The 16,296-nt window shown below is 38.1% G+C and overlaps 1 protein-coding gene across 3 annotated transcripts in view; it reads right to left on the bottom strand.

Moving 5' to 3' along the window:
• ZNF277 (zinc finger protein 277) overlaps positions 1–16,296 on the bottom strand; it is a 113,833-nt gene that overhangs the window by 26,887 nt on the left and 70,650 nt on the right. For all 3 annotated transcript variants that reach the window (XM_043589289.1, XM_043589290.1, XM_043589291.1), the window contains 2 exons: positions 12,117–12,205; positions 11,762–11,844 (listed from right to left, as the gene is read on the bottom strand). In XM_043589289.1, the coding sequence (XP_043445224.1) occupies positions 11,762–11,844; positions 12,117–12,205 (172 nt within the window). The remainder of the gene's footprint in view (positions 1–11,761; positions 11,845–12,116; positions 12,206–16,296) is intronic.

Here is a 16,296-nt window from a genome sequence, read left to right as displayed (position 1 = left end):
TTCCAAAAGGTGATAAACCTGTCTGAGGAGAGGCAGGGGCACACACATTATCTCCCCTTTGGCAGAACACAGGAGGAAAAGACAAGTAGAAGAAAACAGCTGAAATTTTATAGAATTTTTAAAGGCTAAGTCCCTGGGAACCCTAGACATAAAAGGGTCCAGCTCTATTCCACGGGTTTCCTCCAAGTTCTCAGGAGAAAGACTGGGAGAAGGGGGGAAGAAATATGAACAACAGCCCATCGGTGGAGAGCAGGCACAAAACCCCACTTGCTTCCTGGGGACATTCTTTAGCATTCAAAGCAAAAGCCAGAAGCTGCCGGGGGAAGGACCCAAAGCCTGCATTGCTCCAAAGCAGAGGCTTGCCACTACCAGGGGAGAGGGCAGGAATGCGGAGAAATAAAATCTTGTATCTGAGTTCTTTCTGAGTGTGCAATAGTGCTTTGTGGTATATGAGCTGGATATGAAAACAGGACCAGGAGATCCTACCTTGCAGTGTGTCAAGCAAGTACGACAAAGCATTTTTCTTAGAAAATTCAAGAAAGTTATTGGGGCGCCTGGGTGGCGCAGTCGGTTAAGCATCCGACTTCAGCCAGGTCACGATCTCGCGGTCCGTGAGTTCCAGCCCCGCATCAGGCTCTGGGCTGATGGCTCAGAGCCTGGAGCCTGTTTCCGATTCTGTGTCTCCCTCTCTCAGCCCCTCCCCCGTTCATGCTCTGTCTCTCTCTGTCCCAAAAATAAATAAACGTTGGAAAAAAAAAATTAAAAAAAAAAGTTATAAGCATGTGTTAAAAGATTTAAATATTAAAAAAATAAATATTTAAGATATTTGAAATTTATGGAGATGAAGCTTATCTTTTTAAAAGATGGCATACGTCCAGCTGCAGCCCAATGGGATGATAGGGAAAGAAGGCTGACAAGGAGACCTGAAGCACTGCCCCTTGGTCATTCTGTTCCCTAAGATGCCTGGGGACCAGCAAAGGTCCAGAGTGCATTTATTTTTTTTACTCATATGACGGGATTACAAAAGATCATACAGTCAAGGAAAGAGATGATAACATGAGAATTTAGAGATCTTAGAGGAGTTAAAACCCCGAAAATAATCAATCCTGGAACAGTTTAGAATTTAGATTTTCTTAAGTTTCAGCCATCAGTACAAGTTCAGGGCAAAAAATGAAACAGTAGACAGTCAACAAAATGGAGGTTTAAAGAAAAGCATTATATATTAAAAACTGCATCAGTCAGATGCAGAAAAAGGTCTGTACTGTTGATATAAATGAGTCACAAAGTACTTGCTTTCTTTTGAAGTGACTTGGTTACAATACCAGAACCCAGACTGCACACCAAATGGCAAAACCCCTAATACATATGGAACAATGATGAGCCTTTTCTTTTTAAGAGTGTGAACATTTGCAGCTTCTAAGTACAGCACTGGAGATTCTGGGCTGGCATTCCTTTGAGAAACTAACATCAAGACCTGGAGAATGGCACCTCAGCTATCTTTGGTGATTAAAAAAAAAAAAAAAAAAAAAAAAAAAGAAAGAAAGAGACCACAGAAGTTTGTGTTATCTACTTCCTGTTCTCCAATGCCTTCTACCACCAAGAAGTAAATGAACTGAAATTAACATATAGAAGGTTGGTGGTTATTTATTTATTTATTTATTTATTTATTTTTGGTGAAAACAGGTGACTTGGACACTCCAGTTGGCTAAAACAAATGCCATTTACTCAGCAAAACATTTCCCAAATGTTAACTAAAGGTTTGATTTTATACTGGGCACTGCAACCTATGACTTCTTTTTGGTTATAATCTGGAATTCACAATCGTTTTAAATTTTTCCTACTCACCGAGAAAAGAGTTTTCAGTAAATTAATCTGTCAATATTAAGTTTTGAGTGTCTACACCGTAGCTGATAGCTAAAGCTAATCCTCTACAGACACCAATTTTTCCCAAATCGCTTTGGTCATGTGAATTCCAAAAGCATTTCCAAAGCATTCATTCGCCTGCAGTGCCATTCTAGAGGCTCACCTCAGGTATCAGCTTCTCCAAAAACTCTTCCCTTCCTCTTCAGGAAAACCATGAGATTTCGGAGAACAGTATCGCAAGCAGAGCAAATAGCAAGTGCAAGTGCAAACAACATGAGATGCTGGACAGAGCTTGGTGTGTCTAAGGGACAGGGATGGAACATGGCCACTGTGGCTGGAAGCAGTGATCCAAGTGGGTGGGAGAAACAGGCACTAGACCCTTTGGGATCTTGGTAAGGAGTCTTGATTTTTATTCCAAATAAATTTGAAAGTATTGGAAAATTTCAATTATTAGAGTTAGATGAGTTGAATGAGTGAACAGCATATGAACTACTGAAACAGTCTTCCAAATGTTTCAGACTCAGGAAGGATAAAGACTAACATCACCCTCTCTTGTTCTTTCTGCCTTTTCTCATATCTTCTGACAGTAAGCAGGGTATTTTCATTTTGATCTCACTCAGTTTCGGTAAAGGCTTATTTTTTCTATCACATCCTTTGTCTAATATAAAAATTCAGTATAAGGAAATTAAAGTACAAAAATCTCAGTAAACTTCCACTAATTTAAGGATTCGAGAACAAGTTTGATTAACAAAGTAAAATGGAAATGAATACATTTTGTGTAAAGATATTGATGTATAGTTTCAACTATGTTCAGATCAGAATCTGCCTGCAAGTTCCTTAAATATGTTAGAAGCCCTCTGAGTAGGGGTCAAGTAAAAAGCTACTCATTCTCCCCAAAGAATTCCTTTTTAAGTGTCAAAAAATGCCAGGTAGCTCCAGGAAAGACTAACCTGTCTGCCAGAATCTGATGACTTCAGCATTCTGAATTTATGTTAGCAATATACACATACAGGATACTTACTATACTTTAACAAAAACACACCTCTGCACATAGAGGCAAGAGTAGCTGTATGAAAGCAAGGACTCTCAATGACACAATACCATTTCTTAAAACAGAACAATAAAATCCACTGTTCTCAGCATTTTATGAGAGCTGAAAGAAAGTTCCCTCTGACAATAATACCAAGGATCTTAATAAATAAATGAGAAAAGATATGTCAAAGACTAAAGCAAGACAGTAAAACATAAAAGCCAGAGAGAAATTTCTTAACTGGTTTATGATATATACTCCCACAAATCCACGAGGTTCGATGTGACTAATATTCCACCTTTTTGAAAGACATCAGCACCTCCTACCCCTTCTGAAACTGCAATGATAACAGCAACAACCATCTGCTTGCTACATAGGATAGAAAGACAGCATTTTTATTCTACTTAGAGTCGTACTGAAGTGTCTTCTGAAAAGAAAGGAAGAGACAGGAGAGATAGAACATCTAGAAGAATTAGCTACTACAGAAAAAAATTACATAAAGGTAAGCGTTACACGGAACAGACCATTACTATGAAAAACAGAAAAGCAGAAGTACAGAAGAAAAAAATTGCAAGAGTTAAACACATGAGAATTAGAAAAGCTTCATTTCTATTTTTTTTTTAATGGCTTTTTAAATGTTTATTTTTGAGAGAGAGAGAGAGAGAGAGAGAGAGAGAGAGAGAGACAGAGTGTAAGTAGGGGAGGGTCAGGGCCAGAAGGAGACGCAGAACTAGAAGCGGGCTCCAGGCCCTGAGCATAGAGCCCGATGTGGGGCTCGAACTCGCAGACCGCTAGATCATGACCTGAGCCGAAGTCAGACGTCCAACCGACTGAGCCACCCAGGCGTCCCAAAAAGCTTCATTTCTATTTGTACTAAAGATATGAGGGAATCTAGCCTAGGCAAAAAGAGGAAGAATTAAAAAGTGGAAAGGTGGCTATAGAAGACTGCAAAATGCCCACCTCTGACACTAAAAGAGGAGAGAGCTGTGGCACGGATCAGCACAATCATAATACTTCCGTCAAAGGAAGTATTTTCTTGGATAAACTCAAGGTCAGGGATACATCTATGTTTCTCTAAACATAGGGGAAACTCTGAAACACACCATCTTCAAGTTTTAAAAGAAAATGCAACAAGCTTAGGAGTAAGAAATCTACCACTAATTTAAGATAATAAAGTAGGAAATTGGATTTTCTTAAAAAAATCTTAGCAATAGAAAGAAAACACTATTATTTATTTACATATGTATTTATATACCATTCTTCCAATTTTATTCATTGTAACAAATGTCAGTTTAGAAAATGTCACTTCTGCTTCCAGAAGTAGGATCACATTGGATAAAGGATCCTGGTACAAGTGGAAAAAGAATGGCGCGTGGGGGTGGGGGTGGGAAATAGTAAAAGTCTGACTTGCTTCTCTTCCTTTTTCAGTCAGATAACTGTGGCCTTGAACATTTCTCCCAGCATCTTTGGCCCTGTATTTTCTATCTAAACAAAAACAATGATATGATCTTACTGGCCTCACCGAGCCAGTGTGTATAAAAAATGCCATGTAAATTTCAAGTTTTGTTGAAGGAGTTCAAAGTGGTAAACTTGAGAATTCAGTGTAGTATAGTTTCAGGCTGAGTTTTCATGTTTCCTGAACGGAAACATTAACTAATCTGAAGGTTAAAATCACTCAATGGTCATTTTTGCTAACTTGATCTATGTTGATTGTTAAGAATGTTACAATTCAAAGGGAGATATCACATTATATTTGGGAAACTTATTCTAGATGCAATTAGAGGGCTTGTTCTTTCAAGGGAAGGAATTATGGAAGAAAGGTTTAAATGCAAAATGACTTTTTACTTTGAAGACACTATAGAAAGTAATTTAATACTTTACTAAAAATCTCTAAAATCTATAAAGGAAAATGGCACGAGTAAAAAAAATCTTAGGCAGAGACATAGAATTTCATTTTGTTGTTTTATTGTGGGGGGGAAAGTGGAATATATAAAGTAGCATTAAAAATTTTTTTTTAAATTTTTTTGTAATTGTCATAAAACATTTATAGTTGTCATGAATGACTGCTTAAGTTGACATTTATAATAGTGATTAAAAAAAAGAAACTTCCATGCAGTTAAATGGATATTTCCTCTTATCCTAATTTAATTAAAAGTTACATCTTACTACTGAGACCTATGGAATGCCACATCTTCTCCCATAGGCAAATTGAAAAACTAGTGCTTTTTAATGCTAAAGTGTAACCCAGTGATTAAAGATGTGTGCCTCGATACTTTATATCCCTTTTAAAAATCAGGGACAGCTGACTCTATGGTTTTATAGAAATATCTCACCAACACTTAAAGATTAAAATTAAGTTAACTCTTTATTTAAGTTTTTTTTTTTTTTAATGTTTATTTATTTTTGAGAGAGAAAATGAGTGTGAGCAGGGGAGGGGCAGAGAGAAAGGGAGACACAGAATCTGAAGCAGGTTCCAGGCTCTGCACTGTTAGCACAGAGCCAGATGCAGGCCTCGAACTCGTGAACCATGAGATCATGACCTGAGCTGAAGTCGGATGCTTAATCAACTGAGTCAGTCACCCAGGTGCCCCTTAAGTTAAACCTTTATGAATAAGGCTGAGAAGATACAAAGTAAACATGACAGTCCCAACCCTTAAGAAGCATCTATTCCAGTAAGGAAGATAGATTTTTAAACTAGCTATAATTGAAAAGCCAAATAAAATAGTGCATTAAAAGAGTTCAATCGAGATTATTAATTCTGACAGGTGGCATCTGGGAAGCTTCTGTGGCAAATGTGGCATTTAAGCAGTATCTTGAGGGGTATGTTATTTATACAGGTGGACAGGTGGGGCTGGCATTACTGGGTGATGAAGCAGAGTCCTGAAAGTATCTAATACACTTAAGTAAATGTGAGACATGCAGTTTATCACTAGAGGGCAGGGAATGTGGCCTATTTCACCCACTGCTATAGCAACAACATCCAGAACACTGTCTGCTGCAAGATAAGTATTTATTCAATAAATTAATGAACTGACATTGGGTAACTGAAAGGTAAAAGACACTGACATACAGACTTAATCCAGAAAATCTTAAGAATATATAGATAATAAAGACCATTGCAGGTTTTAGCAGAAGAGAATAAAATGATCTGCTATATATTTTACTATTAAAGTTCTGGAGGTAATGCCAGTTGATTGGAGAGGTAAGTCCATTGGGAAGGTGAGATAAAAGGCACGAGGATTACAAAGAAGGGTATGGATATGGGACTCAGAGGTGGAACTGACAGGAATTAAAGATGTTCCTAGAAATTTCCCAATTGAGTGATTAGGAGAATGGTGGTATCATTACATAAGAAAACAGGCAAATCACACACTTCAGTAGAGAAAGAAATAAGTTCAGTTTTAGGCACACTCAACTTAAGGTGTTATTGGAAATCTATATGGAGAAGTTTAACATAAGGGCAGTTAGAATTGGGGTTCAGAGGTGAGCCAGGATGAAAGCTATAAACGAACTCAATCAAAAGGTATTTATTCTAACTGCCTACTCTACACCAGCACCAGTATTTGAGCTGTTAGTGTAGTGGTAGTAGTTATGAGAGTATGCAACCTGGATGAGAGACAAGACCTTGAGAAACTTACATACACCCACTGAAGAGAAAAGAGGGTAGAGAGTCACTGGAGGACATTAAGGTAAAATGGTGAGATCAAGGGAACACTTTTAAAGAAGAAACTTAAGAAATGAATGTATACAACCTATTAAACTCTCAAGAATCTTTCCTAATTCTGTAGTTCCCTTCTGAATACAAATAAAAAAATTCAAAGAAGTGATAAATAGGAATTAAGCTTTTCAAAATGAAAAATGGGAACACATGAAACTCACAAATGTCTCAAGGAACCAGTGGTCTAGAAGAAAATGAAAAAAGAAATATGGCTCTAGCCTTAAATCTGCTATGGTAACATGAAGTGAATCATTTAGACTATTTGTCTCTAGCTACTCACACAGAAATAAGAATTAAAAAAAAATGGAGTTTGGGGAAAAACACCAATATGAACTTAGCAATATATTGAGTACTACTGAAGGATACTTAAATATAAGACATAACTCCTGCCCTCAAAGAAGTTACAAAGTCAATATGAACTCAAATCATGTGAGTATGAACTCAAATCCTATGAACTCAATAAAGAGTTCCAAATGAAAGAGTAAATATCAAAGAATAATCCACATACAAGTTACCATTAATGCAAATCAGGATAGCAAATGCCACACTAGTACTCTAGTTTGAGGGTCCTCCCTCATGGACTGGAGTTGAGATGCTACTGATACTAAGCTGAGTTCACTTAAACACAGCTTAGATTATATACCCATTACCATAAAGCAGCTTGACTAGTTTAAAGTATATTTTCCAGAAGTTAGATTGAAAGTCTGACGAGTGAAGAGAAACTGTTTGGTAAAATACAATCAATAGCAAATAAGGAAAGACTAAATAAAGAAAAACTGTCAAGCTGTGGCAGAGTCGTTGACTTAACCCTCTGGGTGTATAATTCTATTAGGAGGAGTTCTTGGAGAAGAACAAGGGCATAAACCTCTTCAAGAGTTCCAATACTTGATAACAAAGCACCTTTCAGGAATGGTACACCAAAGCATATTCTTAAAATTGGTTGAAAAAGTTCTTGTCCTTGGGGCGCCTGGGTGGCTCAGTCAGTTAAGCATCCGACTTCAGCTTAAGCCATGATCTCTGGGTTTGTGAGTTCGAGCCCTGCATAGGGCTCTGTGCTGACTGCTCACGGCCAAGAGCCTGCTTCAGATTGTCTCCCTCTCTCACTCTGCCCCTCCCCCGCTCCTGCTCTCTCTCTCTCTCTCTCTCTCTCTCTCTCTCTCTCTCTCAAGAATAAACATTAAAAAAAAATGAAAAAAAAGTTCTTGGTCTTGATGGAATAAAGACGTATTATTACCTTTAATGAAAGCTGTTCCATTTGATCAGTTGGACTTCATCTGGAAATGCCTATTACTGATGTGTAGAGTTCATACATAAAAGAGAGATATTTTGTCATCAATGCAAACTCCTAAAGGAAGATCATCTACACCAACCTCATGTTTCCACACTATAGAGCATAAAATTGTGATGAAATGACTGACTGCAAATTTAGCCTGTCTTCCTGCTTTCTGGCAAATCTTTTCTTTTTGATCCTTTGGCCATCATTCCCAGTGACAGCCAATTGGAAATCTCTGCTTTCCCTAAACTCCATTGTTAGCCTCAATCCTTTACCTACCCTGACCTGTCAGACCATGAGCATCCACGATGGAGTAATTCACAGAGTCCAGAATAACAGTAAGACATATGGGAAGTTGAATAAATTACTACTAGACTGTCATGGCACCCCTTACAAAGGCATGTATCGGGCACACTTGGCTTAAAATCCCAGCTCTGCTTCTTGTTCACTATGTCGTCCTGGGCAAATTAGTCTTTCTATGCCACAGTTTCCTCATCAACAGAACAGCATTTAATAGCTACTTCACAGGGTTATTATAAAGGACCTAAGGCAAGGCATGGCATATGGCTGGCACTCAGTAATGGTTAGCTTCTTTCCTATCTCCAAGTTGGTCTGCTCTTTGCCAGGATTTATCAGTTTTAAATGGATTTTTACATAGCTCCACTTCATTTTCAGAGACAGTGAGGAGACATCGATGGGTCTTTTCTATTACAAAGTAAATGTTCCTGGCACTGAAGGATTTCTACAATTTAATTACATCACATCTCTTTAAATCCATCCCAAACTCCTCCTCCAAAAATCTTTCTACCATAGCCAGATTAGACTTAATCAATTTTCCCGACATCTTGAATATTCAGATCCATATGCACTTTTCTTCCCATTTCCACAACTCACTAATTATCCAAATCCATTTCATTGTTAAGACACAGTATTATTAGTGTTATTTGTCTACAACATTTATTGAGCACTTTCTATGTGGCAGATACTGTTTGTTCTAAGTGTATTACATGCATTATCTCAATCTTCACAGCTCAATAAGATATTCTATCATCTCCAGTACTGAGATAAGAACACATATTTGCTTTTCTCTCTAGACTGTGTGCTTTTTTATGTCATGAACTGTGCCTTGCACTTAAAAAAATTTTTTTTTAATGTTTACTTATTTTTGAGAGAGAGAGAGACAGAGCATGAATGGGGGAGGGTCAGAGAGAGAGGGAGACACAGAATCCAAAGTAGGCTCCAGGCTCTGAGCTGTCAGTTATCAGCACAGAGCCTGACGCGGGGCTCAAACCCACGGACCGTGAGATCATGACTTGAGCCAAAGTCAGAAACTCAACCAACTGAGCCACCCAGGTGCCCCTCATTTTTTTCTTTGTATGATCATGTAGGTAAGGAGGAATTCAACAAATATATTCATATGTATGAACTGACTGCAGTTTCACATTTTGCTTAAGCTGCTATAATACTCACTTTTATCAAATCTATCACTTTGTCAGTCTATAAAGTTGGTAAAAAGGTGTGCTGTTGTAATTTATAGTAAGAAACATATATTTGGTCTTTGTCCCTGCACATAGCTCCTAAAGTCCGAAGTGTTGAGACCTATAAAAAGTGTTTTTTGATATGTTAATGAGGTGACTTTTGGAAAGCACTAACCTAAGGATGAGGAATGGTGGTCAGTGGAGCCAACCATGTGATTACAGGATTGGAATTTTGGAGGGGAGACGGGATGGAGACTGAATTCAATCATCAATGGCCAATGAATTAATCAGACATATCTTAAGTAACAAAGCCTCCATAAAAAACCCAAAGGGACAAGGTTTGGAGAGCTTCCATGTTGATGAACCAGAACGCATCCATGTGCTGTCTTGCCAGGCCTCAAACTCTACAGGGATAGAAGCTCCTTTGCTTGGGACTTCATCCCACGTAGCTTTTCAGCTGGTTACTGATTCATATTCTTTGATATCCTTTGACATAAACAGGTAATCTAGTGAGTAAACTGATTTCCTAGAGTGAGCTCCTCTAGCAAATTAATCAACTCAAGGCAGCAGTGGTGGGCGGGGGGGAGGGTCATGGAAACCTCTGATTTATATAGTCAGTGGGTCAGAAGCACAGGTAACAACCTGGACTTATGACTGACATCTGAAGTGGAGGGCAGATTTGTGGGACCAAGCCCTTAACCTGTGGAATCCGATACTATCTCTCGGGAGATTGTGTCAGAATTGAGTTGAATTGTAGGACACTCAGCTGGTGTTGGAGAATTGATTAGTGATTTGGGGAAAAAAAACAAAAACAAACACATGTTGAAATTAGTGTCAGAATCTTAAAAGGTCACCTAAATTTTATAGATATAGTATTTCTAGGGGCTGTATCTATCTGTAGACATACAGTAAAGATTCTGTGTATGTGGTACTAGTGATGGGTGAAGCAGTAGGGTCTGATACAAAGAAATCTTTACGGGGGGGCACCAGGTTTATGTCAGTTAGATCAATCTTCATTAAGGCCACTGTGAGCAACAGTGAAAAAATGCAAAGCAATAAAAAATTATGAATAAACACAAGCAAACAAAATCCATAAAATACGACAGTAAATTCATCCTTGTTTTGTAGATTTCTTAAGACATTACAATAGGGAAAGAAGAAAAACTTAGGAAGTCCTGTTTCTTTACTGGTTTGGTGCTATAGTAAAAACCTAATTTTTCTTACATATAAATCAACATCTAACAATATCATCTCTCCTTATGTGAGAAATAATCATTTGGGATGTTTACAGAATATAATGTGCTTCAGGAGACTTTCTTTTTTTTTTTTTTTTAATATTTATTTATTATTGAGAGACAGAGAGAGAGACAGAGCATGAGCAGGGGAGGGGCAGAGACAGGAAGAGACACAGAATCCGAAGCAGGCTCCAGGCTCTGAGCTGTCAGCACAGAGCCCAAGGCGGGGCTCTAACTCACAAACTCAGATCATGACCTGAGCTGATGTCAGAAGCTTAACCGACTGAGCCACCCAGGCGCCCCATTCAGGAGACTTTCTTAAATCCTACCGACTGAGCCACCCAGGCACCCCGAGACTTTCTTAAATCCTAGGACTACGGTAGATAGGATTTATTTTATTCTTAGATGTCCTGAGAATTTAGTAGGAACACTGAAATCACAGTTCTCTTTCATAACGTTATCTTGCCCAATCCAAAGACACTGGAACACTTAACAGGTAACTACTAAAGGAAGAGCAAGTCACTTTCAAGTAACAGTTGAGACTAAATCACAAATAATGGAAAACTGCATATTTTTAAGCAAAATTATTAACTTAAAAAAATGAGCCAATTTCTGTTCAACTTACGAACATAAAATTTTTCACACTTCTATATAGTTACCTTTTTTACAGACCAAAAATGCTGAGATATTCAAATAAGCTTGCTTATGATTAAGGCTGAAAATGAGAAAGGCTACTGTGATCAAACCATATGCTTAATTCATAAGGAGAATAAAAGAAGTGCCAGTGTATAGCACATTCCAGTGAGGAGGAGAAAAAAAAGTTAATTAATTCAACTCAATTTTAGCTGAGGGCATTTTTCCACAACTGCTGAACCCTAGCATGTGCCAGGCAGCTAAAATTACACTAAAATGTGTAAGCCCTGTTGTTATTTTAGAGATAATCCAGGAAGCAAAACAAAGCCAAAAATTCTCACTGCATTTTTAACATGAAATACTTTAATTTCCAATCAAGTGGATACTTTTCTTGTTTTAAGGTCTTTTTGTATTGTTTCTTTTGTGCATGAAAGTTTATAGGTTAAAAAGTGAAAACAAACAAACAAAAATAACAAAAGTGATTTTGCATGTATTTCCAACACACTGTTCACTCTCTAAAATAGTTCTTACCAGTCTTTGTTTCTGAAGTTCCTCTCTAAGTACTCTATCTTCTGGTAAAACATCACATAACAAAAAGTAATTGTCTTGTTCTTCTGTTGAGAGATTAGGAAAATAAATGAGAAATGATATTTATCATCTTTTCCCAGAAAGATGTATTCTTTTAAAAAACATATATATATGTATGCCTATTAGGATCTTTCTTCTGGTACATAGCTCTGCTTTAGCTTTATTGAAGTCAGGCAACATAAACAGAACAATTTAATTTTAGCTATTGTGAAAGTGAGAATTCTAATATAAGAAAGTAAGATTATCCTTTGAATTTGTGCATTGTATGGAAAAGATAGTAGCTAAGATGTATACTTACCAAGTGGAGCTGTGGAATTGATTCTTATCACACTACAAAAATCTGTAACAGGCTGTTCAGTGAACCTTTTCCTCCAATATAAAATGTACCTTAGAATAATCAAAAAGAAAGGATGGTAAGAAGACTCAATATGCTACTTACTTTAGAATGATAGGGTTTGATAAGAACATTTAATTATCCCAAAACAATAAAATTGTTGACTGATAATTGCTAGAAAATTTGTAAATGGAAAGGCAGCAGAGCATTGTAGAAATATGAAATAAATATTCAATGAAATGAAATTACTCTGTAAAGGAATGGAAATGATTAAACTTTACTATTCCCAAATTCAATAAACAGATATATGGGAACATTAAAAATGATTTATTTTTATGTGATAAAGAAGTTTTTCTGAAATTGCATCTATGTTTATATGAATTTTATTTATTTATTTTTATATAATTTTTTCAACGTTTTTTATTTATTTTTGGGACAGAGAGAGACAGAGCATGAACGGGGGAGGGGCAGAGAGAGAGGGAGACACAGAATCGGAAACAGGCTCCAGGCTCCGAGCCATTAGCCCAGAGCCTGACGCGGGGCTCGAACTCATGGACCGCAAGATCGTGACCTGGCTGAAGTCGGACGCTTAACCGACTGCGCCACCCAGGCGCCCCTGTTTATATGAATTTTAAATGTAACAATGCTTAGACAGGCTTTATCACACATTTTCCAATACAATGAAAGCTGGGTGGTCATCTTGTATACAAAAAGTGTGGGTTCAGCTTATCATGTTGGGTCACCAATTGTGGGTTCAGCTTTTGGCTTTGTCCAGCAAGGGTGAGAATGGCAGAAAGGACGGATTACTCAAGACTCCGAAGAGAGCTGAGAGGGAGGCCAAGGGAAGTCTCCCTGAGCTGCTCTCAGGCTCCCATATTTATTAGGCATACATTATAGGGAAAACATTGTGCAATATGTCAGTGGCTACGTGCCAGTAAGAAAGTATAGAAAGCATGCAAAAAAACAAGGCATTCCCAAGACTACAAAAGAGCAGATGCCGAAAGCAGGGTGGAGAACAAGATAAGATATTCCACAGATAACTTGGTCTAAGGAATTCATGAGCACAAGCAGGACCCAACCCCTATATAGATATTAACCAGATACTGGTCTGCATTAACTAGATACTGGTCCCCTGTTTTCAGCAGGGTGAGAAAGCAGTGTAATGTGTTCCCTATAATCTCCTTAACCAGGACATAGCTATTTGGTTTCCCACAAAAAAGAACTGAAGGCAAAATAATAAGGCAATGAGAAGTCAGTCTAAATTCAACACATATATAACAAGACAGAGAAATTTCATTTGTGGCCACTGTCTGAAATGAGGCAGATGATTGGAAAAATAGCCAAGCTTATAATTCCTGTATCTGCTGAGCAGAATTAGAAGAAGCACATTGGCTAAATTTAAAAGCAAAGCATAACACCCAAACCTGCATTATCTGATGAAAGGAGGAGTAAGATGACAGGATTCAACAAGCTGTTCATCTTCCCATTTATCTAACAAGATTTCTATTGGCAACTGCAATCTCATTATCAAATGGTACCAAGAAGAGAATGTGGTCTCCTTCATGTGGAGAAAGGCAATGGAAAGGTTGACTATATAGCTGACAGCTTATCAGGCTATATGGTTGATAGATAAAATACAATCCAAAACCCCAAACACTTAGAACAGAAAAAGAAAACCTGTGAAAAAGATGGAACTTACTGAAATAGATTTAGTAACAGACAGTAAACATTTGGACATTTCACTTTTAAAATGTTTATTTTGAGAGAGAGTGCATATTCATGCATGAGCGTGGGGAGGGGCTGAGAGAGAAGGAGAGAGAATCCCAAGCAGGCTCTGCACTGCCAGTGTGGAGCCTGATGGCAGGGCTTGAACTCTTGAACCATGAGATCATGACCTGAGCCAAAGTTGGAAGCTTAACTGACTGAGCCACCCAGGCACCCCTTAAATAGCTTGTTATAGCAACTAGCAACATTTTGCACATAGTAGTAGGTTAACAAGAATTTTTTTTTTTTTACTGTTTATGCATTTTTGAGAGAGAAAGAGAGAAAGAGAGAGAGAGAGAGAGAGAGAGAGAGAGAGAGAGATAAAGCATAACAGGAAGTGGGGCAGAGAGAGAGGGAAACAGAATCTGAAGCAGGCTCCTGGCTCTGAGCTGTCAGCACAGAGTCCAATGCAGGGCTTGTACTCATGAGATCATGACCTGAGCTGAAGTCAGATGCTTAACTGACTGAGCCACCCAGGTGCCCCAAGAAATGTTTTTAAGAGGTAGAAGAGCATTTAAAAATTCCTGTAAGGTTCTCTAAGTAGACTTCAACTCTCCATATTTTGTCTCTTTTTTATTCTTACTTCCCCTTTCCTTAACATTATTGTCCCGACCCCATGGTCCTCTACAGAAAGGGCATTCATGTACTCGAAAAAAAAATTGGTGCCGGGAGAGAGGTCTGAGAGAGAGAACTGTGACACATATAAATATAAATATAAACAGATGACAACACTGAGTATGGAATATATAAGGAAAAGAAGTAAAAGACTAATGTATGAAAATAAAACCACGTTTTTAGTTTTTTCTTCTCATGTACAACCATACTGAGGACCTGGTTGGTTAAGTAAGCAAGGAGAGAACTCTTTCCTTATAGAATAGTGCTAGACCTTATCTTAAGAGATCTGAAAACGACCTATCTGAGGCTCCAACTCAGCCTCAAGCCATGAATACTGACCCTATGTCTAGTGTGTTGGCTTCCATATTGGAAGTGTCAGATGCAGAAGGCACGTGCGTATCAGATCCATCAACACATACAAAAAGAAGAAAAGTATCTACAAAAGGCTGAAACATTATTCTTTGGTCACTTGGGGCAGCTACAGCACTAACACAGCTACTCTTATTCTCATTTTTTTCCATTCCCCAGCGGTTGCTTAACCCCTCCTTGCCCCTTCCCCTGGACAAGGGGAGAGACAAAAAGGGAGAAATAAAAGGCAAGAGACTTAAGAAAATAAAAATGGCATACGTAGCCATTTTTCTCATTCTCCCCTCAGCATATTTTCTATTGCAAAGTGGTGCCAGGGATGAAGGAACACAGGAGAACCTCTACTCCTGTCAGGAACAGAAGATGTATTGTTCTTCCAAACTGTACTACACAGCCATCTATTTTCATGACAAATCAAATCCATACAGTGGAACTGGGTGCCGAGGTAACAGAGTTAAAAAAAAAAAAAAAAGCCAGGAAAGTCAAGTTCGATGTGAAGTTTTATCATGGCTACTGATACAATACAATACATGGAGAGGTTTTTCATTCCTGATTACATTCCACTGAAGGCTATCTGGGTGCTATTGAATGCTAAGGCATCATTTAATCTGTCTCTTCTTCATTTTTTCTTATTTGTCTAATTTATTTAAAGCTAAAAACGCAATCACTCAATATTTTTTATTTATCTATTAAAATTTTTAAAAAATATTTATTTTTGAGAGAGAGAGAGAGAGAGAGAGAGAGAGAGAGAGAAAAAATGCGAGTGGGGGAGGGGCAAAGAGAGGGAGACACAGAATCCAAAGCACGCTCCAGGCTCTGAGCTGTCAGCACACAGCCTGATGTGGAGCTCGAACTCATGAGACATGAAATCATGACCAGGCTGAAGTCGAACACAACCGACTGAGCCACCCAGGCACCACTGAAGTCACTCAATATTTAATTTTTTTTAATGTTTATTTTTATTTTTGAGAGAGAGACATAGTGTGAACAGGGAAGGGGCAGAGAGACAGAGAGACAGAGACAGACAGACAGAATCTGAAGCAGGCTCCAGGCTCTGAGTTGTCAGTGCAGAGCACGATGTGGAGCTTGAACCCATGAACCATGAGATCATGACCTGAGCCGAAGTCAGATGCTTAACCAACTGAGCCACCCAGGTGCCCCTGCAGTCACTCAATATTTAAAGGCAGCCAAGAAATGATATGTGATATGAACCCTTTATTTGAAAAACAGTAATCAAAGCATCTTGTACTTCAGTGAAAAGCCATAAAAGTAATTATTAGGTCATCAGCAAATACTTTTTTCTTTTAAAAGAATTTCAATCATGTTTCACTGAACTATCTCATGAAAAAATCCTAGTAATCTTGCTTGCCCAGCCTCTCACTGTAACTGGTGTGCTTAC

Source organism: Prionailurus bengalensis, chromosome A2 (assembly GCF_016509475.1).
Source record: "Prionailurus bengalensis isolate Pbe53 chromosome A2, Fcat_Pben_1.1_paternal_pri, whole genome shotgun sequence".
In the NCBI taxonomy this organism is placed as follows: Eukaryota; Metazoa; Chordata; class Mammalia; order Carnivora; family Felidae; genus Prionailurus; species Prionailurus bengalensis.
The sequence above is the reverse complement of the archived record's forward strand: the minus strand, read 5'-3'. Positions and strand labels throughout refer to the sequence as shown.